General features: G+C 41.4%; 2 protein-coding genes across 2 annotated transcripts in view; one reads left to right on the top strand and one right to left on the bottom strand.

Moving 5' to 3' along the window:
- Window positions 1-15,979, bottom strand: part of LOC139741780 (protein PAT1 homolog 1-like) — a 90,204-nt gene extending 74,225 nt beyond the window's left edge. Inside the window, exons 1-6 of the mRNA XM_071652370.1 lie at window positions 15,906-15,979; window positions 9,248-9,329; window positions 6,920-7,032; window positions 4,692-4,799; window positions 2,317-2,550; window positions 1,398-1,727 (exon numbers count right to left, since the gene is read on the bottom strand). Of these exons, the coding sequence (XP_071508471.1) occupies window positions 1,398-1,727; window positions 2,317-2,550; window positions 4,692-4,799; window positions 6,920-7,032; window positions 9,248-9,329; window positions 15,906-15,944 (906 nt within the window). The 5' untranslated portion in view covers window positions 15,945-15,979. The remainder of the gene's footprint in view (window positions 1-1,397; window positions 1,728-2,316; window positions 2,551-4,691; window positions 4,800-6,919; window positions 7,033-9,247; window positions 9,330-15,905) is intronic.
- Window positions 15,980-16,303: 324 nt separating this feature from the next.
- LOC139741788 (deformed epidermal autoregulatory factor 1 homolog) lies at window positions 16,304-25,813 on the top strand. Its single transcript, XM_071652375.1, has 7 exons — window positions 16,304-16,895; window positions 18,604-18,809; window positions 19,109-19,217; window positions 20,311-20,498; window positions 22,509-22,640; window positions 24,960-25,118; window positions 25,637-25,813. The coding sequence occupies exons 1-7, from the start codon at window positions 16,445-16,447 to the stop codon at window positions 25,811-25,813; spliced, it is 1,422 nt and encodes a 473-aa protein (XP_071508476.1). The 5' UTR covers window positions 16,304-16,444.
- The last annotated feature ends 273 nt before the right edge of the window (window positions 25,814-26,086 follow it).

Raw genomic sequence — 26,086 nt, 5'->3', positions numbered from 1 at the left:
TCAGCCAGTATGATGCATGATTTGAGCTATTATATAACTGATGTCTACTCACAACAAAGGGCCTATTTCAGCATTTTCCAAAAATATATATGTATCATAATATTATGTATAAGGCCTATTTTTTGTCACATGTCAAAAAGATGTGGATACATAATAAAGGGTAAGCAGGTTGTGTAGCCAGTGAAACACCATACAATTGCACTCAAATTTCAAAATCTCTTCACTGCTCCTGCTTAAAGGTGTATTGAGAGTATCTATACTAAAATTCAAAAGGTATGAACATCTTTATAGGTCAGACATAAAGGTATTATTGCTGTACTGTATGGAGAAACCAGTGAACATGTTTTGTGTTACCCCGGTACGGTATAGTATACATGGAGTCATGTGTGAACTTATGTGTGTGTGTGTGCGTATGTGTGCGTGCGTGTGTGTGTGAGTGTGTGTGTGTGTGTGTGTGTGTGTGTGTGGTGAATTTCTGGATGCAAACTACCCTGGGTCCCAGGGTTTAATGGGTAGTTTGCAGGCACAAACCCTTGTTGAGCGTTAAGGAGTCTGCGCCAAGACTACGACATGCACTAACTGGCACTGTCCCTCGGACTGTTGGGAGACGCTACAGTACAGGGCCTATGGGACAGTGTAGTCTTGGCGCAGACTCTGTGACCAAAAACGAGGTTTTGTACCTGCAAACAAGCGGTCTGGCAACCCCTTTCCCAACCAGATATTTTGTCAGTTTTTATATTTTGATTATGTACACCCATAGGATATTCATTTAGGCCAAGTTTGGTCCATGGGCTCCATGGGGTAAATTACACCCGCCGGAGGGCCTTTTCGGGGGGTCCCTGGGGGCCGAACCCGCCCTCAGGGACCAGGCTGACGCCCATTTTTGCAATGAGGGGGGTGGTCCCAGCAACTCTGAGGGGTCAAACCTTTTGGGCTTGGTGGGGTAAATTGACCAGCAGCCAGCTCCTGGTCTATATAGTAGTCTTTTCATCCAGCCGTGACTGAGCAGAAACTTCAAATATTCTTTTGAAATAATAAAAATAACTTTTGAACGGAGTGTCCGATTTTCCTCAAACTCTCACTGATGTGTTCTACTAATATTGCTACATTCACTCAACCAACATGTCTATGAAGGTGAACTTGTCCTTTATAGTAACTAACAAATTTCCATAAATTTGCACCACAATTTTTCCCAATCAGCAACATGGACATGCCAGACACTAAATATTCTACACTTCTCATAACTTCCAAAAACAACTGTATTTTCTCTTCTCGTGATTTGGGAGCAGAACAGCACATATGAATGAGACTACACGGGGTATTGAGACAATCATATGGCATGACATGAATAACATAATGGCATCTCTGCCTCCTGTGGACCTAATACTGGAACTTACATTTTGCTGCTGCTGCGGTACGAGTGATGGCGGCGTGGCGTGCGGTGGTGCATGGCTAAACTGGGGCAGCTGCTTGTGCTGATCCGGCGGTAGCTTTGGTGGCTGCGGGCCTGGAAGTCTGGCTTGGTGCATGTGCGAGGCACCTCGGGGCGGGGTGCCGATGGGCAGGGGTATTGCAGCTGGCGGGGAGCCGATCTCCGGCGACACGGACCTGGCGGGCAAGGCCTTGCTAGATGTCCCTTTACTGCCGGTCAGCTCCTGCTCCAGTTCAGCCAGGGATATCACTTTGGGCGGGTGGGCCTCACCCACGGCACGAACTATGGCGGGGTCCTGTTGTATATAAATGGGTACCAAATAAAGATTTGAATGTTACAATCATACTCCTCAAGAGTGGAGTGTGTCTCTTAGAGGTGCATATTGATTCCTCTGACTGGGGTAATGATGTGTTGTAAAGCACCTAAAGCACCCCAAGAAGATAGAAATCTGCTATATACAAAACAAAGACCGTTATTTTCATCATCATTACAATCGTCATCCTTAGAAGCTGTCTGTGTTTTGCTCCAACAATCCACTGACTTTCAGCTACTGAATTAAAGGGATCAGTGCATGTTTTCACTTGCACAGACCCTTTTGCTTTTATTGTACATAAGAGAGACTGCACAACCTTGCCGCTTTGACACCTCCACTGGCACATGACATTATCTGCATCCCCGTATAGCTTCCAAGGAGCTGCAATTGGGTTTACTGCAACAAGTACCAAGTACTACCAAATTCTACAACTGCTTAAAAAAGACTGGACTAAACAAAATACCTGAAGCAGCACCTGTAACTACACAACATGTCTCTTACAGTTAATAATAGACCCTATATCAAAGTGGAGAATATTCAACAAAGTGTAATCAAAATATTCATCACACACCTCCCAGGCATCACTTGGTCTGCTCTTGGCTCCCTGCCCGATGTTGAGCATGGCCTTCAGTCGATCTTCGGTGGAGGTCACCGTGAGGGGTTGCCGACTCGGTAGCTCCACCGTCTGTCCAACTTCCGGCGATCCCCAGATGTTGCGGGTCGGAGACATGAAGTTGGTGGGGTCAAAGAGAGACGGGGGAGATTTGGGCCCAAACAGCTGGCTGATGTTGGATTCTGCTGCGCCCTGCAGTGAGAACAGAAACAAAGTAGATTTCCCCACAATGAAAACAAAATACAACTTCCCAGTTTCCAAATGAAAAATCCATTTCATTGATGAGCAAGTATGCAAGAGAAACACATTCAATGGCACATGGATATTCCTAAAACTTAGCTACCTTAACAAAGAGTTGGTAATGGTAGCTATGTTAATGCCATACTCACCAAGTATGATTAATGGAATGAATGTGCATAAAATACAAAGAAGAATTTTTATTTCTGAGGCACTGTACACATGAGGGTTAAAACAAACAGATGCACACACACACACACACACCTGGCAAAGACCAGAGTTTCTGTTACTTGTTTTTTGCTTGTTTGTTTGGTTTCTCTTATTGGGGGGGGGGGGGGGGGGGGGGCGGAGGATTCAATGGCAATACTCTCAGTTACAACTTGTAGGAATATCAGGACAGTTGACAAATTCTGTAAAACCATATAATATTTGCAGCATGAAATTTTTGTAAACTGGAGCCGGCAGTGTTTTTTGCAGCATCCACTGGCATTCGATACAGACGAGTGCACACAAGAACTTTTGCTTGCTTTTTAATTTTACGAATCTTGGCTCCTCGCAAAAAGTTAATGCCCGCAAAAAAAAATCTGGTTTTACAGCAATCAGCCACTTACACTTGACACAAAATACAAGAGACCCGCGGGTCTAGCGCTCACCTGAGTATCGCAAGTTCACCTTTCACGCAGTCACTAATCTAAATTATTCACAGCTCTACCAAAATTTGACCAGGCATTCTCAAGTGGAAGATGAAAATGTACAATAAGGGCCCAATTTTTTTAAGATTCCTTAATTTGGGGGGATTGGGGCCCCCTGGGGCCCTCTAGGTGGGGCATGGTGCCCAGTTTGATAAATTGAGATCCTGACCCCTAGGGATGCTACCTGCCAAGTTTGACAAAAATCCATCATGAGGTTTTCAGGAAGAAGATGAAAATGTACAATTCAGGCCCCCATTTGGACCCTTCCAACCAACCCCCCCCCCCCCCCCTACCCCCAAGAGGGGCACCCCTGGATCTCCTATGAACAAACTTGAAACTACAGTCATTAATGTACTCACTCATAGTATTATCTCAGCTCTATGACTTCTGATTCTAGAGAAGATTTTTAAAGATTCCTTCATTTTGGGGGTTTGGGCCCCCTGGGGGCCCCCTGGGCGGGGCATGGTGCCCATTTTAACAAATTGAGATCCTAACCCCCTAGGGATGCTACCTGCCAAGTTTGGTGAAAATGGGTCATGGGGTTCTCAAGAAGAAGATAAAAATGTACAATTTAGGCCCCATTAGGACCCCTCCTCACCCCCCCCCCTCCCCTGGGTCCCAAGGGGGGCACCCCTGATTCTGCCATGAACAAACTTGAAACTACAGTCATCAATGTACTAACTCATAGTATTAACCTAGCTCTATCACTTCTGGTTCTAGAGAAGAAGATTTTTGCGGATTCCTTAATTTTGGGGGGTTTGGGCCCCCTGGGGGCCCCCTGGGTGGGTCATGGTGCCCATTTTAACAAATTGAGATCCTAACCCCCTAGGGATGCTACCTGCCAAGTTTGGTGAAAATGGGTCATGGGGTTCTCAAGAAGAAGATGAAAATGTACAATTTAGGCCCCATTAGAACCCTTCCCCACCCCCCTCCCCTGGGTCCCAAGGGGGGCACCCCTGATTCTGCCATGAACAAACTTGAAACTACAGTCATCAATGTACTAACTCATTGTATTAACTTAGCTCTATCACTTCTGGTTCTAGAGAAGAAGATTTTTACAGATTCCTTAATTTTGGGGGGTTTGGGCCCCCCTGGGTTCCCCCTGGGTGGGGCATGGTGCCCATTTTAACAAATTGAGTTCCTAACCCCCTAGGGATGCTACCTGCCAAGTTTGATGAAAATCGGTTTTGGGGTTTTCAAGAAGAAGATGAAAATGTAAAAAGTTTACGCACGACGCACGACGGACGACGCACGACGGACGACGGACGACGGACGACGGACGACGGACGACGGACGACGGACGACGCACGACGCACGACGGACGCCGGACGAAGGGCGATCGCAATAGCTCACTTGAGCCTTTGGCTCAGGTGAGCTAATAATACAATAATCAACTGTACTTACTTTAATGGAGATAGGTTTGGACTGTGATGTTTTCTTGAGTGCAGGGTCATAGTAATTATCATCATCATCGAGTACCAGCTGGGTGATACTTTTCTCAAGATCTTCCTCCTGTAAAATGAAGCAAAAAGACAACATCAAATCTATACAAATCTACTGGTTCTTTTAATCTAAGAACAACTCAATTTAGGCATTTGCATTCATATCAATGGCTGAAAGATGACAATACTATATTTTGGAGAATGTACAGCTGTATGTACATTGTATGTGACAGTGCATCATGAAGCCAACAAAAAAATTGCGCTTCAAAGTCTCTTTTCTCAGTAAACACTCTTCCAGGGTGTGTACATTCTTTTTATTATCAAGACAGATTAGAAAGGTCCAGTTGTATTGAGTTATACATCATTTTAAAGCTTAGAGTCTGCTCTTTCAGAATCTGTCCTTACCTAAATATCCTTGCCTGGCGACTTTTTGTTGGTTTTGTGATGCAGCGTCACATATTAACAACAAAAAACTAGATTTCTAAATAGACAAAACTACCTTCAATGCAAAGTTGAAGAGTACTATTAGAACAAGTGAGTGAAAGTATAACATCGCTGATGGCATGTATTCCGTATGATTTTCATGACACCTTAATGGCATAATTACTCTTGACAAAGCTTTTTCAATTTAATCCTGACCTACCTTGCTGGTTTACTAATAACATGATGATTATAATAAAAGCAGTTCTCTCATAAAGCAAACGACACTGTTGTAGCATCTCTAAGTTACAGTAGACACACATGTATGAGGAAGAAGAAATCACAAAAAATACATAAAAGCCACGCCTTTGTAAAGTCACTGTGTTTCAGCAGTCCAGAGAGAGAGCTTTCCATTAGTAACTTTGAAATGATCGATAGAATTCATGATGGGTAAGCATTCTACAATGCTCTGTCACAAAGGCATAATATTACTTTTTGCATTACATATAAAATGTCTAATTTGGTCAGATAGTGCTTGTTGGTCTGTTTTTTCCTTGTCTTTATGCACACTTACTTGGAGAAAGAAGCAGCCATATTATTCTGCATGGTTCACATAACTCCTCATAGCAATGTTTTACCTTATGGTAGTTGTGACTATCAATAACAACATTGTAAATGCAGGATCACAATTTGTGACCCTGCACCTCAAAACAAACAAAAAGTCGCCAGACATGAATTTTAAGTTAAGACCATATTCTGAAAGAGCAGACTTTAAGCTTTAAAATGATGTATAACTCAAATCAAATGGACTCTCCTAACCTATCTAAATATTGGAAAGAAAGCACATACTCAGGAAAAGTGTGAACTGAGAAAAGAGGCTCTGAAGTACAGTGTCTATTCAAGCGCTTAATCTTTACCAAACCGTGCTGGCTGTGCGATGAATGGGACAAAAAACAGGAAGTAAAACACCAGAGTAACAACAATGAAGGGATTATCAGATTAAATTGAAATCCAGCATGCCTCATTAACACATTCTGTCCATAATTAATGCCAACTTTCAAAGCAGTAGCGCTATCCTTCCAAAAGTTATCAGAGTTGAAAGTGAAGAGTGTGGACAAGGTTTTTCAGAAATGAAAAAGGGATTCTAAAGACACACCTAATCACACTATTCTACCAAAAAGTTCGAGATAAACTGCTAAAAAACACACACTTTCCTGCCCGTTTTGTGATACCAAATTTTAACATAATGTAAAAGAAGACCCGCTCTTTCAGAAAATATGAAAAAGTCAAGTTCGGCTAGGTTGACCCATTTCACTTATTTTCAGTCCTCATGCAAAATCAGTGTGTGCGACTTTATGTTCGTTTTGAGGTGCACGGTCACATTTTATTCCTCAAGTGGCGATTAGTCATACAGAAATGCTTTATGGTGAACTACAACAGTGTATGCCCCATTTGTTGTACTGCAGATGGAAAAAAAAGAAAGAAGCAGTGATGGGGGAATGAGCAGCTTGTTCCCAAGGTGATGAACAAGGACAAGACAATTCAACAGGTCTCTATCACTATTTCATACAGTATACAAAGGCTGCTAAATTGAAATGATGACCTTTACGCAAAAAACCTAACACCATATAATTGTGTATTTTTAATGTGTCATCTCATTGATTAATTGACAAAGGGGTAATTCACATCTATGGAAGAGTATGGAAGGATTCTCACAAAATATGCTTTGTGTGCTAGCAGTTCATCAACCTCTACGATAGACTGTCTCACCTCAAAGAATGGAATCAGCTCATGGACCCCGTCATGCCGTCCTCCTTTTCCAGGCATCTCGTCCTGACGGAAGTCCTCTGCCATCCTCTCATGGGCATCCTCCCAGTCTCCAGCTAAAAACAAAATGCATCATCCCACCAACAGTTTATACATTGTAGTCCATGGACATCAAGAAAGATAAAAAAATCGAAAATATAAATATGCACTCATCAAACAATTCATGTTCATCTCCCACAGAAGAAATAGCTCATGCATTTAAAACAAGAACTTAAAAAATCGTAGTCAAGAGTCAGTAAGTGTGAACATTCTTTGAGAGAAGCTCAGGGGCCTGTTTCATAAAGAGTTTTGATTGATCTTACACTCGATTTATTGAGCGTAACTTGATGAATCGAGCGTAAGTTCAATATTGAGCATAAGTCCTGTTTTATAAAGACACTCCAGCTTGATTTAAAGAAAAATCAAGCGTAACTTTCAATAGATTGAGCATTACTTGAGATCCTTCGCAGAGTTGTTTATGAACCGCAATTTGCAATTGATTGCAACCTACGATCAATCTTTTATGAAACAGGCCCCAGGAGCGATAATGGCAAGAGAGAGAGATTCCCACATGTCCCCACTGTCTGGGAGGGCGAAGGGAAATTTAGTCCACCCTGGCCAGTTTGGGGTTTATCACCACTATGAATCAACTATTGAAATTATAAACACCGTCACAAGGTGGACTTAACTTCATATTTTGCAGTGAGCTCCCGTGAAAAAAATCCAGTGTACATTTGTATGTTGACCAGATTGAGCATATCATCTCATTTATCACACTCTCCTTCTACATATACCTGGCAGAATTAAAATCTATGAGAGAAGATTGTTGGCAACTGAGTAGCAACACAATTCATCTGAATGCTCTATTCATCAGATGTAAGTCGTCATTGTTTCTTCTTTTGCTCTAAAAGGAAAAAAAAACTTATATTATTTGAAGTACTTCCATGTGACTGTCTGCTCATTTCATTAAAACTGGTTATGAAAGTGTGAATTATGTGTTTTTGTATGTGAAATGTGTTTTTGTATGTACACACAATTACATTGTGTGTACATACAAAAACAAGACACATTTCCAATGGAATACTTTCTTTCATCTAATCTACCTGGTAATTTGAAATGAAAACAAATTTTGCATGAACAATTGAGTCCAGAATGGACAGAACTAGCTGATATGATTCCATATATTTATATTGGTAGTAATATGCCACACTTTCTTTTTGCAAACAGTACTATATTTGTACAAGAAGCAGAAGTTAACGATCAGTACAGTATAGCAATATTGGTGGAATAGTCACGAGTCATCCAGATTCAACGGACACGGAGAGAGAGAAATTATCAGTAATGGCAAGAGCCAATCACATAAGTGAAAAAAGTGATGCTATCACAGATATGGCCTGCTTGACAGATGTTTGTAAACTGCATTCTAGGAAATTCTTTAAAAGTTTTATGTCAAATGTATGACCTTTGGTTTCAGTGAGGTACGTACACGTGTAAGTACTAGATACAATTGCCAGCATGTACAAAGATGATTATAGTACTCAGAGCACGATTTGTATGTTTGATCCCAATCATTGAATAAGAAAAAGTACAGCATGCATATGGAGCAGCGCGCTACAAAAATGTTGTCACCGTCTATAGTCAACAAATACCCATCTGCACATATATCTGGGGATTGAGAGCACTATATGTATTCAAATGAAAATCATCATTACGCTGAGGTAGAGTCAGGAAATTTTAAATATGACAGCAACACGGTGTAGGTGTTTAGATTTAAAGGGACATTCCAGACGATTTTCATAATTTCACATCACACAGTACATAAATCGACAACTCCATGTATAGATTTGTGGAATTTATTGTGGTTCTTGAGCAGAGAAACAATACTTTGAAAAACCTTGAAAAAAATTACACTGAACAAGGATGATGACATAGGAGGTTCACATATTTCAGAAATGTAGCAGTGTAATTCCATTACAATACCGCTTGCTTGCGAGTTCACCTGTGTATAATCTATGCATGCCTTCTTCTTTTGTTCTGCTTCCTTGAGCCCCAAGTCATGCATTCTTATGGTGACTCTGCCATGTCATCATCCTTGTTCATTGCAATTTGTTCTAAATTTTGAAAATATTCTTATTCTTCATCCCAATTATCACAAATTCTGAAACTTTTTCCTCGGTATAACTAATTTATAGTTGTTTAAATGTAAAAATCTGAAAATTATCCGGAGGTCTCCTTTAACCCTAAAAAAATTACAAGCTTTGTGACAAGCTCTGTCTGGGTCTGTCAGCTCACCATCTGCTCCAGCACCAAAGGTGTCATCATTGACAGTGTCATAGTAATCTCCTTCATCCTCCTCTGGGCCCTCATCCAGAGGCTGAAATATTTCAAAGGAAAGGGGTATTAAAAAACAACAACAAACACACAAAAAGAGAAAGAGATGCATACATGTACATTGTAGAATTATTCTGACCAAAAAACAAAAACAAAAACAATCACTCAAAGTATGAAAATATATACGGGTATTATATATAAATGCACAACATGAAGTTTCATATTTGATAACTGAATGACTCAATGTTATACTCATGACTGTCATACCACTTTTTACCAGGTTACTACCACATGTTCATGAACACAGTCAAATGTGAATAACACTAGTGGAAACTGTTGAGATATAACCTTTTCTTATAATTAATTTGCAGGACCAGTGACCATCCTTGATAACAGACATCTCAGGAAAATCAACTTAGATCAAGACCTATCTACCCCATCCCCGTGTATCTACACGTGCCACAGGCTCTGATATGAAATACAGTCCCAACAAAATAATGCACACTGTAACAATCAAATGAACTTTCAACCTGCAGGCAAGTTTAAGTGCATTGCATCATCAATGCCTAGTGTTCAAGTAGAAATATGAAATTCTTTCATGCAAAGATAATCTGGAGATACAATTGCAATGAGTGTTGTGCAGCAATGAATCTCAACAACTCCATCAATTTTCTATAGAAATAAGATCAGCGCAGACAGCGTGCAAGCCATGCAAAGTTGTGGGATTTTCAGAGTGAGCTTGCGCATGCACGTGAGGAGATTTCTGTACATGGCGCAGAGACTCCAACTCTCCCGCTTTCGACGGGACATCTCCCGCTGAAAGCCCACTTTTGCAAAATCTCCCGTTCTCCCGCTTGAGATTTAATTTCTCCCGCCCTGGCTCTGTGTCTCCCGTTTGAAATGATTTCTTACTTTTTGTCATCGTATGTTGAAAAGTAAGCCTTAGATAGCACGAGAGAGCATCAAGAACCCTAATTATTAGAGCTTCCTGGGCCCAAGCGGGCCGACCCCGGCCGCAAGGAACTTTGCGCTCGTGATATGCGCTTCGCGCACATCAATTCGGAGTCTCCCGTTTGTTTGGGGTTTCAGGCGGGAGAATCTCCAGATCAGAAGGTGCTTATGGTTGGAGTCTCTGCATGGCATTTTATTGCATGGCTTGTGCGCTGTCTGCACTGGATGCAGTGGGACGCTTGCACGAAAAGCACCCAAAGGCTAGTGGACAGTAGAATTCATGAAGAAAGTGAACCCGTAATATCTACAAAGTGATCTATAGTTTGCTGACAAATTCAAGTACCCACCTACTCTCAGTGTGGGACAGTAATGTGGAATAGAGTCTATACGCACAAGATCAGGTTAGTTCTGGTTTATTTTTCTCTTTACGAATCTTTGTAAAATGACGTCAGACTTCAGCTTCATGGGGCTGATTCATGCGTGGGGAGGTGAGAGCTGCAGAAAAAAGCACAGAAAATTTTGAGTCGGATCAGGCCGATAGGTGCGGCAACCCTACATTGAGCGAACCAGCTGGCGCCCGTGTCTCGATGTGTCGCTGCATATTGATTTTTTTCAAAAAGCGGAGACAGAATTTTTTCTTCTTTTCATCAAGGAGAGTGGACATGTGTGTGTAACAAGAAATCACCATGCGAAGTTGTGACAATTTATGTGTCATGTGTGACCCTGCATCACCAAACCAACAAAAAGATGCCAGACATGGATTTTTAGTTACGGGCAGATTCTTCTTCTTCTTCCATTAAGTGCAGCTTCACGCTTGAAGATTACGCACTGTAGTGTGTGAGAGTGTGCAGCCGTATGCATGCTCCACCAGTCAAATTCCACAAGTAGTGTATTTACAAAATATATACATGGAATGCAAGTAAAAATCCATAATTTCATACATGAGCTGCAGTTACGTCTCCCTCAAGAAGGACTTGAATGCCTCGAGGGAGGGTGAGTCAGCTGGGTCTGCTGGTAGGTGGTTCCAGTCTCTGGCAGTTCTGGGGAAGAAGGATGAGCTATACACCAGATTGGTGCATAATGGTGTCCTGAAGCGGGAATCATGCCCTCTTGTGGAAGATCAGTTTATGTTGACTTTTGTAGGTATTGCTGCCAGTCAATGTCCACCAGATCATAACGGATGCGATACAGCATTACAAGACGGCTTTGTAGACGCCTGCTAGCAAGTGATGGCCATTGTAACCTGTCTAGCATGGCGGTGACACTGCTGTGACATTTGAAGTTGCCAATCATGTAACGTGCACTTCGTCGCTGAACCATCTCGATTTTGTCCACATTTTTCCTGGTGTGTGGGTCCCATGCTGTAGCAGCATACTCCACAACTGGATGAATGTAGGTGAAATAGGTGGCCTGCTTTATCTTCTGATTGCAGTGTCTGAAGTTACGACAGAAGAAGGCACAAACAGAGTTTGCCTTCTTGATGGTGGCATCAATATGCGTGTTGAAATTCAGCTTTCTGTCAAGATGGACCCCCAGATACTTTGCTGAATGAACTTCTTGAAGGTGTTGGCTGTGGATATTGTAGTGACCTATGATTGGGTTTCTTCTGTTAGTGACACCCAGCACCTGGCACTTGGAAGGATGAAATTCCATCTTCCACCTGATCTCCCACTTTTGAAGCCTGCTTAGATCTTCTTGCAGTTTGTCTGAGTCTTGTTGTGATGAGGTGCGTTTGTACAGGAGGCAGTCATCAGCATACAAACAAGGGGTTGAATGCTTAATGCTGTCTGGGAGGTCATATATGTAGATGAGGAACAAGAGAGGTCCTAAAACGCTACCCTGTGGCACGCCAGAGGTAACTCTTGCTTCATTACTGAGTTGGCCCTCTAGCATGACTTGCTGAGTGCGGTCAGTTAGGAAGTCTGCCATCCACTGGAGAGTAAGGCCACGGACACCACAGTGTTGTGCTTTGAGAAGAAGGCGCTGGTGAGATACCTTGTCAAAGGCCTTAGCAAAGTCAAGTAGTAGGACATTGATCTGTTCTTTGTCTTCTAATCCCTTAGCAAGGTCGTTGATGGTGAGTATGAGTTGTGTCTCACATGATCGCTGCTTCCTGAATCCATGCTGGCTGTCAGAGAGAATGCGATAATTGATGAGATGGTGAATAGTGGCACAATGTACAATGTGCTCACACAGCTTGCACAGGATTGCTGTCAGGGAGATTGGTCTGTAGTTTGCTGGGCATGATTTGCAACCTTTCTTGTAGATAGGAACCACAAGAGCTTTTTTCCAAGATGATGGAATGCGACCTTGATGGAGGGAGGCTTGGAAGAGCAGAGTAACTGCAGGTGAGATCTGCTCTGCAGTTTCTTTCAGCAGTTTGGCAGGAATTCCATCAGGCCCTGTTGCTTTGTGTTGTTTCAGATTTTTGAGCAGTTTTGTTACTCCAGCTGCGGTCACTTCTATGTCTGCCACGTCTGGGTATGGATTTTGTCCCAAGTCCGGAAGGGATGAATCATCATCAATTCCAAACACTGAGGAAAACTTTTTGTTAAGGATGTTTGCCTTCTGCTTTGAATCACAGTGTAGAATGTTTCCCTCCTTGAGGGGGTTACACCTGTTTGGTCACATCGAATGGTCTTGATTAAGGCACCCAGGCATTTGTTACTACTGGGATCACTGTCAATCAAGTCAGCCAAGTACTTGTTGTAAGCTTGTCGGCAGGTTTTCTGTGTATCCCTTTTAATGGCATGATAACGGCTCCAGGCCTTCATCTTTGCTTCACCAGTGCTGGTGGACTTGCTTGAGATGTGCTTTGCTTTCCTGTAGGCCCTTTGTTTCTTACGGCACATGCGTTTGGTTGTGGTGTTAAACCAACATTGATTACATCTTGATGAGGACATTTTTGACGGTACATGATCCTTGACAAGTTTGTCCAGTGAGCGCTGAGTGTCCTCAAACAAGGTTTCAATTGGAGTGGAGGTGTCATTGTCAGTGACAAACTTGTCTGCCCACTTCTTGGCACATGTACAAATGCACTCCAAGTCTGCTTTTTTCCAAAGTAAGATTTCTCTTCGGACTGGTTTTCGTTTTGTCGCCTTGATTTCCAGTTCTGTGAATATCACATCATGGTCACTTAGCCCTGGCATGGGCTGACACTGCCGAACTAACGTTGGGCGATTTGTAGAAATAGTGTCCAGAATGTTGTCTCTTCTGGTAGGGAAGTTGACGATCTGTTCAAGCCCTGTTCTAGCAAGTGTTTGAAGGTATGATTCACTGATGGAGTGTCTGTATTGGTGAGAGGTGATCTGTTCTGTTTCCCACTTTACATCTGATAGGTTCATGTCTCCGCCAATAATCCAGACTGCTGAGCTAGGATTAGCACTGCAGATATCCATGATGGCTTGGTTCAGGTTGTCTTCCTGAAAGAGCAGACTCTTAAGCTTTGAAGTGATATATAATTCAAATCAAATGGACTCTCCTAACCTATCTAATGGGAAAAAAAACACACACTCTGGAAGGTGTGAACTGAGAAAAGAGACTCTGAAGTACACAGTCTATTCAAGCACTTAATCTTCACCAAACCACGCTAGCTGTGCAATGAATGGGACACAAAACAGGATGTAAACCACAGGAGCAATAACAATGAAGGGATTATCGGATTAAGCTTAAATTATCCATGCTCTATGTATATTGACACAACATTACTGTCCATGATTAGATCTAATGCCAATTTTCAAAGCAGTAGCTGTATCCTTTCAAAAGTTATAAGACTAGACTTGAAAGTGAAGAGTGCACAAAGGATTTTCAAGAAATGAAAAAGGGCCTGTAAAGACATACCTGATCTCACTACTCTACAAAAAAAGGGTTGTAGAAAAACTGCTCAAACACACTTTCCCATTCATTTTATGGTCCCAAACTTAAGAATGATGTAGAAGAGGAATAGAGCTCTAGACCTAGCTCTTTCAGAAAATATGACAAACCCAAGATTGACTTGGCTCTCCCATTTCATCATTTTTGAGTCCTCACATGAAATCAGTTACTGAAAAAGTGGTTTCTTTCGCGGTGGTTTTATTTTCGCGCTTTTCGCGCTTTGAGGTTGAACCGCGAATTTAACATCACGCGAAAATATTTTGAACTCGCCGCTTGTTACAATGCTATTGCGCACATGCACACACGAAGATTTCGCGCATTGAGTGTATTGATGGTCAACACACACACAGCGACACCGCGCAATGTACATAGCGTTACAACTTTACAAGCGTGTTATGAAGTACTCTCGAGACAGGATTTCAGGTAAGCCTGCATTTAATTTTAATATCTATTTAATAAATAAAAGAATAATTGGATTATACATCTAGTTTGGGTTTTCATGTGCAAAATAAAACAGTTTTTGCCGACTGTGAATTCACAGATTTTGCCAACCGCGAATTTAAACACACGCGAAAAAGTTGGCACTGAAGGAAACCAGAGACTCCAACTCTCCTGCTTTCGACGGGAGATCTCCCGCCGAAAGCCCACTTTTGCAAAATCTGCCGTTCTCCCGTTTGAGATTTAATTTCTCCCGCCCTGGCTCTGTGTCTCCCGTTTGAAATGATTTCTTACTTTTTGTCTTCGTATGTTGAAAAATAAGCCTCTAGATAGCACGAGAGAGCATCAAGAACCCTATTAGAGCTTCTAGGGCCCAAGCGGGCCCTGGACCCCGGCCGCAAGGAACTTTGCGCTCGTGATATGCGCTTCGCGCACATCAAGTTGGAGTCTCCCGTTTGCTAGGGCTAGGGGTTTCAGGCGGGAGAATCTCCAGATCAGAAGGTGCTTAGGGTTGGAGTCTCTGGGAAACCGCGAAAGTACATTGTATCTGTACGCGAAAGAAACCACTTTTACACTAGGGACCTAGAGGTGCAACTTTTTGTTGGTTTTGTGATGCACGGTCACATATAATGCAAGATGGATGAGAAGTGAGCCAAGGGCCGGCCGCGATCATGTGCAGCTTGCGCTCACCCCGGGGGCTAGACCTCATGCCACGAGCATGGCCAGGGTGCTCATGAGGCGGGGGGATCCTTATGAGCGGGTTTCCCGGACTAACAATGTAACAATAAACATGGGTGACTGTGCTCGTTCGAAATTAAACTTCTACGCTGCACTGTGATGTGAGACCCCCGACTCCGAGTAAATTTTACGCTGAGTAAAGTTCTGGTTACCTTAATTTTTACAAAATGACACAATCATAAATAAATGCTTGTCATTTTATGATTTTAATGTTGTAAATGTAAATTAATAAATGCAAATGACTGATGTTTGATTTATAGACCTCCCTATGACGATTAAGCACACTTGCAAAACACTAATATTCGAACAATTCCGCATCATCTAGACAGCAAATCGAAATCATGGGCATTGCAAATCACAGCAGGAATCAGGAATGCAGTCGGATATTTGCATCGACTTGCAAACACACCATGCCATCAACCATTGGCATATCCATGCCATGCACCTGAATCGTAACAACTTGAATTCGAATACACGGGACTGTCCATTCGTTTCACCATAACAATGCAGTGACATTTACGCAAAAAAAAAATGTGAATACGTTTCAGAGTTCGGTTCATTGACAGAATGCACATCATATGCCACGTGAAATGTCATTTTTGCCTCATATGATACTCACAGGTAAATCTGCATCGAATCCAAATAAGGTGTCTGTCATCTTGATTTCGCGGGCACGGGAATCCCTGAATTCTGGAAACCCATATCCGACTTATGAGAAAAATCATGTAAGAAATAGACTAGCACATTGTACATAAGGGGCAAACTGGAAAGATGATTAGATTTTTCTCTGCCAAAAAAAAATGACTTTTAGAAGATTATTCCTATATGCTTTGTTTTCCTACATTTTTTGTTCTCTATTAAGGGATATTTCTTGATTACATTTGCCATTAAAGGTTTATTGAATTGATGATTAAAGTGGTCTTACATTTCAAATCCTCATATGTAATGGAGTCGTCCATTACTGCCTATGTTACGCATGTGCAGAGACGATGTTACTACGAATTTGGTGGCCATGTTGCGAGTGTTATACGAAATTTCCCGATGACATTGAACGACGTTTTTATTTCAAATTTTCAGTGTGTAATTGTGTGTGTTTTTGCCTCCAGTACGAGGAAATAGAAAACTTAAATAATTTCCGACAAGTCAGAAACAGCATAAATGGGAGATAGCGGAGAAGAAATGGAAAATACTGAAGTTACCGAAGTGACTGTCGGCATCACCGACATCTCCGAAGCACTACCGAGTCCTGGTGCCGATGATTCAGCCTTCACGAACGATACAGTTACTGTTTCGTCTGGTCAAATAAGCACTTCAGCGGTAACAGAACATGTTTTCACTGCTAGCGTCACACCTACGGGAATCTTCACCGCCAATGGACACCCTGTGCAGGTGCAAGATGGGGGCCAACTTAAATCACGAATTATTGCTGTTGTGCAACAGGAAGCCGCGCTTGTGGATGGTTTGAAAACACCGGCGACCCCCTGCACTCCCTCGTCCCCATCGGGCGAGAAGCGGCACTATACGTGGGATGACACGGTGCACTCGGACGTCCTTCCCGTGCGCTGCCGTAACACTTCTGCTGAATTGTTTAAATCCAAACTTGGTTCCGGTAGGTTTATGTGTGTCCATGAACCAAGAAATTAAGCATAATATTCTCAGTGGCAGATTCAGGGGCAGCCAACGGGCACGACCCCCTTTATTTTTTGTAAAAACAAAAATAAAAGGAAAACTTGGGTGTGCGCACCACCCTGGGCCCCCCATTTATTTGTAACGAATGCCAAATTAATAAAGGTGCCCCCCCCCCCCTTACGGAATTCATGGATACGCCCTATATTAAATTCTACTTTCTCATTGAAAATCTGCCATTGACTCTTTATCAGCTAGTAAAACCTAAGTTGTTGTCTAGTAGGTCGGTCATAAATGCATTAAAAAAAAAAAGCCCTGTTGTCGCTGCAACAGTAACACTAACAGTAGAACACATTGATTGTTAAATAGTAATGAATGTTAATGTTTTACACTACAGGAGTCGATGCACGTCGGCTGGTCAATGGTTGGGCAGGCTAGATAGGTCATTGCCATTGTCACAGAGATGCTGGTGGGGCAGAGTGATGAAAATAAATTTTGATTATAAAACTTCGTTCAATGCGTCTAGGAGTTTAATAATATTGCTAAGAAGAAAGAAGATGAAATAAGCTAGGACCAACAACTTTTAATTTACTTACAAGTTAATGTTATGTCAGGGTCTGCAACTTTACAAGTGTAATTTTAAAAGGGGTTGATTGGAGTAAGTGTACAGGTTAGCAGCCGCATAAGGGTTTTTCCACTGAAACACAAACTTGCAAATTGCTTTAACCCAGGTTATATCATAGAGGTTGACCACTTGCCAATTCACGTTATTGTCTCCATCGCAATACCAATGTCCATTGCGATAGTAAAAAAAGACCACAGCCGCGACCTGGTACAGCATCCGCTGGTTCACGACAGTGACAGCTCGGTTTGCGGCCTGATGTACAATTCCTAAAATCCTATGCGATACGCGCGTGCTCCGCGATCTTCTGCTGAACGCCTTCATTTGGCTCGCGAACGTTGCGTAAGCGCCAAGTCCCATTGCGAAAGCATGTGAAAAGGGCTGGCGTGCGTGCACTGACCATAAACAGGGCTTGCAGTCGTGGCGGTGTTACTGTTGTCTTTCTCATGTTTTTTTTATTTTTTCGATCGTAGCATCCACTTCTGGAAAAAAATGACAGCCCACACCGGCTTGCGAAAGTTCTATTTCTATATGAGGACATGTATTCAAAATTCATGAACGTCGGGAAAATGACAAAAAAAATCCTGTTTCTTAGACCCCTTGTTCCTTACCTGTAATGTTAAGATGTACCGAAAATGAAATTTTGGATGCGAGATGTCGTCATTTAGGTGAGAATATTTCACTTTGGTTGGAGATTTTGCCCATGTCATCGGTTGATTTTTGTAGATTAGCAGTGTGTCAGTGAATGTGTGGTATACATGTAAAGAGTGTGTCGTTGTGTTCAGCGTTATATTACTAAATATGCTGTAATGGCCGCGAACAGGTGGCTGGCCGCGAACTGGGACATTTACTCTACAGTCCAGCAGCCAGTTATGGAGATTTATACATAATGTTAGCTCTGCTGAAAAGAGTATAAAACCTCATCCTACCTCCTACCAATGCCCCCAGACACAAATGACTCTTGTGTCTCAAAGCCCACTTTGGCCTGTCTGCATGGCACTGCACAACTGTGATGAATTCATATTTTGAACCATTTGTGTTTCTTTTTGTTTTGTGGTCACTCAAACAGGAGGGAAAGGGAAATGCGTCAAGTTCGATGACCAGTGGTATACTCCGTCTGAGTTTGAGTCCCTTTGTGGAAGGGGGAACAGTAAAGACTGGAAGAGGAGCATCCGTTATGCCGGGAGGACTCTGAACTGTTTAATAGAAGAAGGCATCTTGCAACCCCACGCTGCTTCTTGCACGTGTGCCTCTTGTTGCGATGATGAAGGAGTGGTGAGTTATTCCAGGCAATGGCACTGTTGACTGACATATTGTGGGGTTTACTTGAAATCAGAAGTAATGATGTTCTGCTTTGACAACTGGATGACTGTATTTGAGCTGCAGATCAGAGAGCACAAAATGTACATATTTGGTGCATTATTGTGTGTATGTTATCTTTGTCTTGTACATTCGTATGATTGTATCATGCTAACGTGCAATATAATGTGGATACGATAATGATGTACTTTTTCCATAGAATGTGTATTTTTAAAATCTTTTTATCTGAATGTTTCTTTCTCTCTTTCTTGCAGTCTGGTCCAGTACGACTGTTTGTGCCGTATAAGCGGAGGAGAAGAGATGAGCGTGAAAGTCTGCCATCCACCCCTACGTTTAAGAAAACAATGCCGAAGCTGAAAGATGGTAATTATTTGGTGCTTTTAGGAATCCGGAAATTAAAGGGAAACTCTCCGAATGGATAATATGTGGTTTCAGTTAGTGTGAAATCATTAGATGAAGGCATCAGTGAAATCTGGGAAAAACTGGACAATCCGAGCAACATTGCATAAAAAACGTTAGGATAACAACTCTTGCTAGAATAGCAATTTCTTGTTGCAGCAGCCAATCAGGAATCTGGATTCTTATCGTTACCATGACACCTGTCATTCCAGCAAGAGTTGTTATCATAGCAATTTTGTATGTAATGGGGCCCTGGTATGAATGAAAGTTTTGAATCTCTTATTTTGAATTTATAAAGTTTTGATTAAATCCATGTACGTATCATCGCTGAATGAGAAGTCTTCAACAGTTTGTCATGCCACAGTAGGGAGCACTGTAAAGGAAATATACAGAAAATTCAACCTGTTTTGAACTTTTTTTTTTCCAGCATAATGGAAGAGCACTGACTTTTTACTTGTAGGAGGCAGTGGGAATGATATTACCTAGCATTTAATGTCTGCACCAAATAGGGGAAAAATTTGCTTAAACATGAAAATTAGAGCACTGTAGAATTCTCTTTCAATTTCCTTTTGTATCATTTTACTTCTGTGTCATCACACACTTGTAATCTTCTTATCCAGTAATGATGGTACACTGATTTCACTAGAAGACAGTTTACAAATTGATAACTTCTGAGTGGCTTTTCCCATGTTTTGTTAAACTTAGTAATGTGTAATAGCTGGTGTACTTTTCATATTTTTGTACTCACTGCATCGTATATTTGGGATTATTTCTCCTTGAAGAAAAGTTTATGTCAAATATTTATTTGATATAAGAAAACAACCACATAGTATTTTCACCTATCAATGTATTTTTATTCTTTTATTCTTTTATTTTTTGGTTTTTGTTTTTATGGTGGTTTAACAAACCAGGATACCAGATATGGTGTCAGAATCTTTCTGTTTACACTGCTGTTGTACTATGTGCTGTGGAAAGCAGTATACAAAATTGTGGTGATATGCACTGTAAAAACATCTACCACAATTCTACTCCCACGTTTGTCTCTGTCGGGGTCCAGTGGCCAGCCTGGCAGAAGAAGGACGGTCCATGAGTCTAGAGAGTCAGAATGGGCTGACCATTGGTGAACAGATGGCGCTAGCACCCATACCTCAAGCCCTCACCCCGACCCTGACCCAGGCCATGCCCATAACTCCCAGCACCCCCAAGGCTGACCTTGAGCAGCAGCACTGGTGGCACTTGGAAGAGGTACGGTGACTGAAAGCACACGGCATACTCCAAACACAGAAATATTTGCAGTACATTACTGTATGCGCCATAGATATATTTTGCATAGTCTTTTTCTTCATGAATTTCAGAAGTCTGGTGCAAATCCCTTTTATTTAACATTATGCAAAGATATTAAAGGGGCTGTACAGTACTGGTTGAGGTGGGGATTCATGGTTTTTACATTCCTAAGTGAGATAATGAGAAACCTCTTATGAAATATGAAAGAGCATGTAATTTTAAGAAGGATTCAACGTTTATTTGATGAAAATTGGTTTTCAAATGACTGAGATATCCCAAAAAGTGATAATAATAAAAGACTACATGCCCCAACTTTATTAGGATCTCTTTGTTTCACCTTGTTTTTGGATATCTCGGCCACTTCAAAACCGATTTTCATCAAATAAACTTTTGATACCCGTTAGAATTGCATGCTCTTTGACACCTCATAGAGTGGTTTCTGAATAGCTCGCAAAATGTTAAAAGCTAAATCCTCACCTCGACCAGAACTGTACACACCCTTTAACTCTGATCCTGATAATATGAATGTGACGTGCATGCTTACATTACTCCATTCACTACTGTACTCCACAATCACAAATTTAACCTCTCTTGCTCTCATGAAATTGTTCAGGAAGTCTCCATTCACGAAAAATTGGACTCGCTAAATGTATGGCATACACAGTAATTTTCACAGATTTTGTTGTACTTTTAGCTAGCATGAATTCTAAAACCCGCTAAAATATTTGCAATGCAAATGCTGAATGGGTCAAATTGTGCCCATTGTCAGCTGAAATACTACTAGCTAGAAGTATGTGTGCATTTTTGTGTTGATGTCTTCGAATTCATTTGAGCATATGTGTGTGCTCGTAGCTGTCTGTACAGGCTGTACAATCTAATGGATTGTTTGTGTGTACCCAGTATGTTAATTATCATGGATGGAAATGTCAAATCAAAGTTTGTCTTGTTTATGAATCGGTTGAAAACATACAAGTAAGCAGCTGCGCAGTGCGAATTGAAGAACCTCACCCATAATAGTTTTTTTTTTTTTTTTTTTTACCTGCTCAGTGTGTAAATTTGGTATCACATATTAACAATGACATTTACAGTCAAAAGGCACTATACAGTACTGGTTGAGGTGAGGATTCAGCTTGTAACATTTTGTGAGATATTTAGAAACCACTCTGTGAAATGTTATAAAAAGCATACAATTCTATGGAGAATCAAAAGTTTATTTGATGAAGATTGATTCTGAAATGATTGAGATATGTAAAAACAAGGAAAACAAAGAGATCCTATAAGAAGTTGTGACCTGTCAATTTTATTAGCATTGCTTTTTTTTGGATATCGCAGCCATTTCAAGGCCAATTTTCATCAAATGAACGTTGAATCCTTCTTGAAATTACGTGCTCTTTCATATTACATAAGAGGTCATTATCTCACCAAAATATATTATAAACCTGAATCCTCACCTCAACCAGTACTGTACAGCCCCTATAACAGATCTTGACTTTATTATTGAGAGATTGGTTATAATCAAACAGAATTACCAAAAGTAAGGTTTGTGAGGAAGTAACATATCATCTCATTTGCATAATGTGGGTAGGACTAAAACATTGTTAGTTAATGAGGTTCGTGAAACCATAAATACTCAGAATGAAGTGTGCTCATAATAGTATTTTTACAGCACAATATTGAAAGTAATCATGAGACAGTTCAGAGATGGCCATTAAATTCACTGCTACTGTTTCTCAACATGTCTTGCTTTTAATCATCATTTAGGTGCTTGTCGTCTGCAAGAATTCTTTTTTTATCACTGTATTGTAGTTGTCCCATGTTTTTGTCACACACACACACACACTGACATACACACATATATAGAGATACATATCTGTGTGTGGATAGAGGATCACTCGCCCATGTTTTGTGACTGCCACATCATCTCTTCATATTTGTATTTTTTTCTCTCTCTCCTATGATTCTGTGACACAGATGGTAAATCAGTTAATACAGCAAGCCCAGCAACTGAAGCAAATGATCGACCAGGCCAAGCGGCAGGCTCAGAACAGTAAGGACGCAGCCCTCTCGCAGGCCAAAATCCAGTTTGATTCAGAGAAAAAGCAGGTGAGTTCTCCAGTCTTGACTCTTATGTCACCGGCGTTCACACTAGGTCCCACATCAGGAGAGATCTTATCTGTTTTAACCATCCACACTACTGTATGTATACGCTATATATTTCGCGGAGGTCAGGAGTCAGGAGCTATTCGCGAAATTAACAACACGCGAAAATATTACCTTCCAAAATGAATCCCTTGCCTTGATGATACGAACATTTCAGTACTAGTATACCATGTGACGGCTTACCGAACAGACCATACTGGCTAAGCTTGTTTATGCACGTCCACATCTACTTACGAATACTGTAGAGAGCCAATCCATTATCGCAAGGGGACCACTCGTCAGAAATCTAGCGTGATGGACTTAACCACTTCAAAAATGTTGAATTCTAACTTACTGGTTCGCAGAGTTTGGTAAGTTTTTTTCATGCAGTGTATAACTAGTATCATTCTTATTTTCTAGTAAGTTGAAAATTCACACTTTCTTTGCCACTTCATATTTTCTCTGGTCCCCCAATAGCGAATTTAACCACTCGCGAAAATGTGTGACAGCGGCAATTCGCGAAAATTTATGCACGCGAAAATTATAGCGTATACAGTATTACATGTATCTCAGCTGTCCCTGAGCTGCGGGGGCAATCGGCATTTGGGGTGACCTCTGCCATAAGATAGGGCTGCACACTAACCCATTTTGTCTACTGGTCAGACCTCTTTGTTGGACCAGTGGGTACCCAGTTTTTCCATTTTTACTGGTCTATTCCTGAAAAAGTTACTGGTACGACAGTGATTTTCACTGGTCCTGGATCGTTGGACCAGTACAGCCTTGCATTAGACACCAGGGTTTGCGCATGCACACATTTGATGAATACAGTTGGGCCCTATCAATGCAAGCTCAAAGTCACTCTTCCCTCCAAATTTTGTCCCCAAACCCGGCAAGTTTCGAGTGAACAATGGGAGAAGTCCAGTAGAGTACTCACAACTATGGTTTTTGAAGGACCTAGTGTAAACACAGGGTGTAGAAGCTGACCCAAAGCACATCAGAAATTGTTTGCTTGACCCTGATGAGCTAAATAATGTACAGGTCGCATTTAAGTGTCTTTTTTTTGTGTGTGTGTTTCACCTTGCAATGTTAACAATGCTAACTTTGTGGTTTTAAATGTTTGTGTGCAAAATCATAGGAGAGATAGAGAGAGGGACCCAACATGCTTCATTTCATTAAGGGTAAAACATAGTTTCCGTACGCCTGCAGAAACGATTTTTTCTCTAAAGTGGACACACAGACAACATAATATTGTATGCATATAGAGGAATGTGTGAAATGATGCTGTGATTTCACAATGTTGTGTTGGTTACGACAAAAGTGCAAAATGTTACCCAAAAAGGTAGGCTGGAAGTATTGCATTCGCAGCACATACCTGATCGTGGTTTCTATGTGGTGTTTTACGATCGTTTACATAAATGACATTATATTTATCCGGCCATAGCAGTATTCATTGTGCACGTTAGATTGAACCACTGCTACTGCTATGGCACAGGTGGTTAAATAATCATAATATTCTGGTTACATTATAGTCTCCCTACATACCACTGAACAGTAATTAGTGAAAGATATGTCCTGCTATCAAAATTATTTTACACTTTTGATCTCAAAATACATTATCCTGGTAAATTGTGTCAGCCAGACAAGTTTCCTGGTAAAGCCTTTTGATATATTGCAAGCAATTTCCAAATGATGGAAGACAAATTTTGAGCCAGTGTGAGAACTATGTTGTAGCTTAAAAAGCTCAGTATTGAAATGCAGTTGAACATGTCTAGTTAGGCAAACAAGATAATGCTGGATTCATAAGCAAAGGTGACAATAGCATCACACAAATACACCAAAAACTATCAAAGTATCGATAGTTACTCCAAAGCAAAGCTGAAAGGTCCTGCCGATTACAGCAAAGTACAAAGTTCTGGACAGACTGATCCCCAATGTAGCTTACCTTTTCACAAGATACTGTAATAATCAACTGAATCCACTTTTTGATGGTTCTCTCCACTTAGACTGTCACATATTTCCCGCTCCTCAGCATACACACTAGAACAGACATTTTGTGCTTTTTTGCAACCTAATCAGATTAGTCTAAGAAGAACAGCTCAAATTTATCAATGATGTATTCATTCTTTAAGATTCAAGTCATATATTATCATGCACTAAGGCATAAAAATCTTCTCAACAGTCTCCATTATGAAAATGCCTATTCAGCACATATAGCAGACACCAATGTCTAGTGTCATCCATATTTTGATAGAGTGGTGATTGAACTTGTGTACCTCCCAACAGGCCCTGGCTGACTACAAGATGGACGCCCAGATGCAACTGTCCAGAGCTCTCATGGAAGCCAAGGCAGAACGAGATAATGCGGTGGCCCAAGCGCTGGCCCAGGCTCGTGCTGAGAAGATCGACGCCGTAGCCGAGGCCAAGTCATCTCAACTGATTAAGGTAGGGTGATATTTATTTTATTGTGACACTTTCAAGTGAATTTTCTGGAACACTAGTGAAGGTAAGATGAGGATCAAGACGTGTGGTTTGCATTTCATATCGTCATCTCTCCTACTCAGAGAAAGTGTCATTTAAGTCTCGAATATCAGAAGACACTCTATGCACATCATCTATCCTTCCATACTTGCATAATACACAGTCAAACGTGCATAAAAAAAGATTAAATCCACTCAAACCAAACATATACACACAGAACATTTGTGTAGCATGTTTAAGGGGAATGGCAGGCAAGATGACTGTGCTGTAGAAACACTTGATTAAAGTGCACAAAATATAAATCATCTCTTAAACCATGTAAAATGCTGGATAACTAGGTACTCTTAGCTCAACTTGTACATGTAGTACCTCTTGTGTAGTCTACCGTAGGGGAGAGTAAGCGGATCATTTTCTCTTTGTTTATTTTCTTGCCACCAAATTTGAACCCACTAAACAGTAGGTACTTGTACTTTGTATTGCAGTCCTGTGCAAACTGTGGGCGGGAAGCCACCAGTGAGTGCACCGGCTGTCACCGCGTCAGCTACTGCAGCGGTTTCTGCCAGCGCAAGGACTGGTCCAACCACCAGCACAGCTGTGGACATTCCCAGGCCCTACCCCAGGTCATACAGGCAGTGACAGAAGCTGAACATGACAGCTAGACCCCCTGTCTCCTTTCTTCCTCCCCCTCCCCCTCCATTCCATGTCCCTACCCTCTCCCTTCCATGTCCCTACCCTCTCTTTGTTTCTACAGAGACACCCTTTTTTTTTCCTTTTTTTTTTTTTGAACAATGATTTCACGTACATGGTAAACATAGCTGAGCTTATGTGTGGCACAAATAAGGACATATTGTCATGGGTTAAAAATTGCAAAGATGCTTTTCCAATATATTTTTTAGTACCCTCATTCAAAATTTCATGACAGTTTTGGTATT

The sequence above is a fragment of the Diadema antillarum genome, unplaced genomic scaffold (assembly GCF_040938485.1).
Source record: "Diadema antillarum isolate AM-2024a unplaced genomic scaffold, OU_Dant_1.0 seq00000953_RagTag, whole genome shotgun sequence".
Taxonomy (NCBI): domain Eukaryota; kingdom Metazoa; phylum Echinodermata; class Echinoidea; order Diadematoida; family Diadematidae; genus Diadema; species Diadema antillarum.
This window is presented reverse-complemented; position numbering and strand designations above follow the sequence as displayed.

Bases quoted from the DNA above. Each gene is read 5' to 3' on its own strand.
- LOC139741788 (XM_071652375.1), top strand. From the start codon at position 16,445: ATGGGAGATAGCGGAGAAGAAATGGAAAATACTGAAGTTACCGAAGTG. The intron at 16,896-18,603 runs GTAGGTTTATGT...TCACTCAAACAG, and splicing joins TAAATCCAAACTTGGTTCCG to GAGGGAAAGGGAAATGCGTC. The intron at 18,810-19,108 runs GTGAGTTATTCC...TCTTTCTTGCAG, and splicing joins GTTGCGATGATGAAGGAGTG to TCTGGTCCAGTACGACTGTT.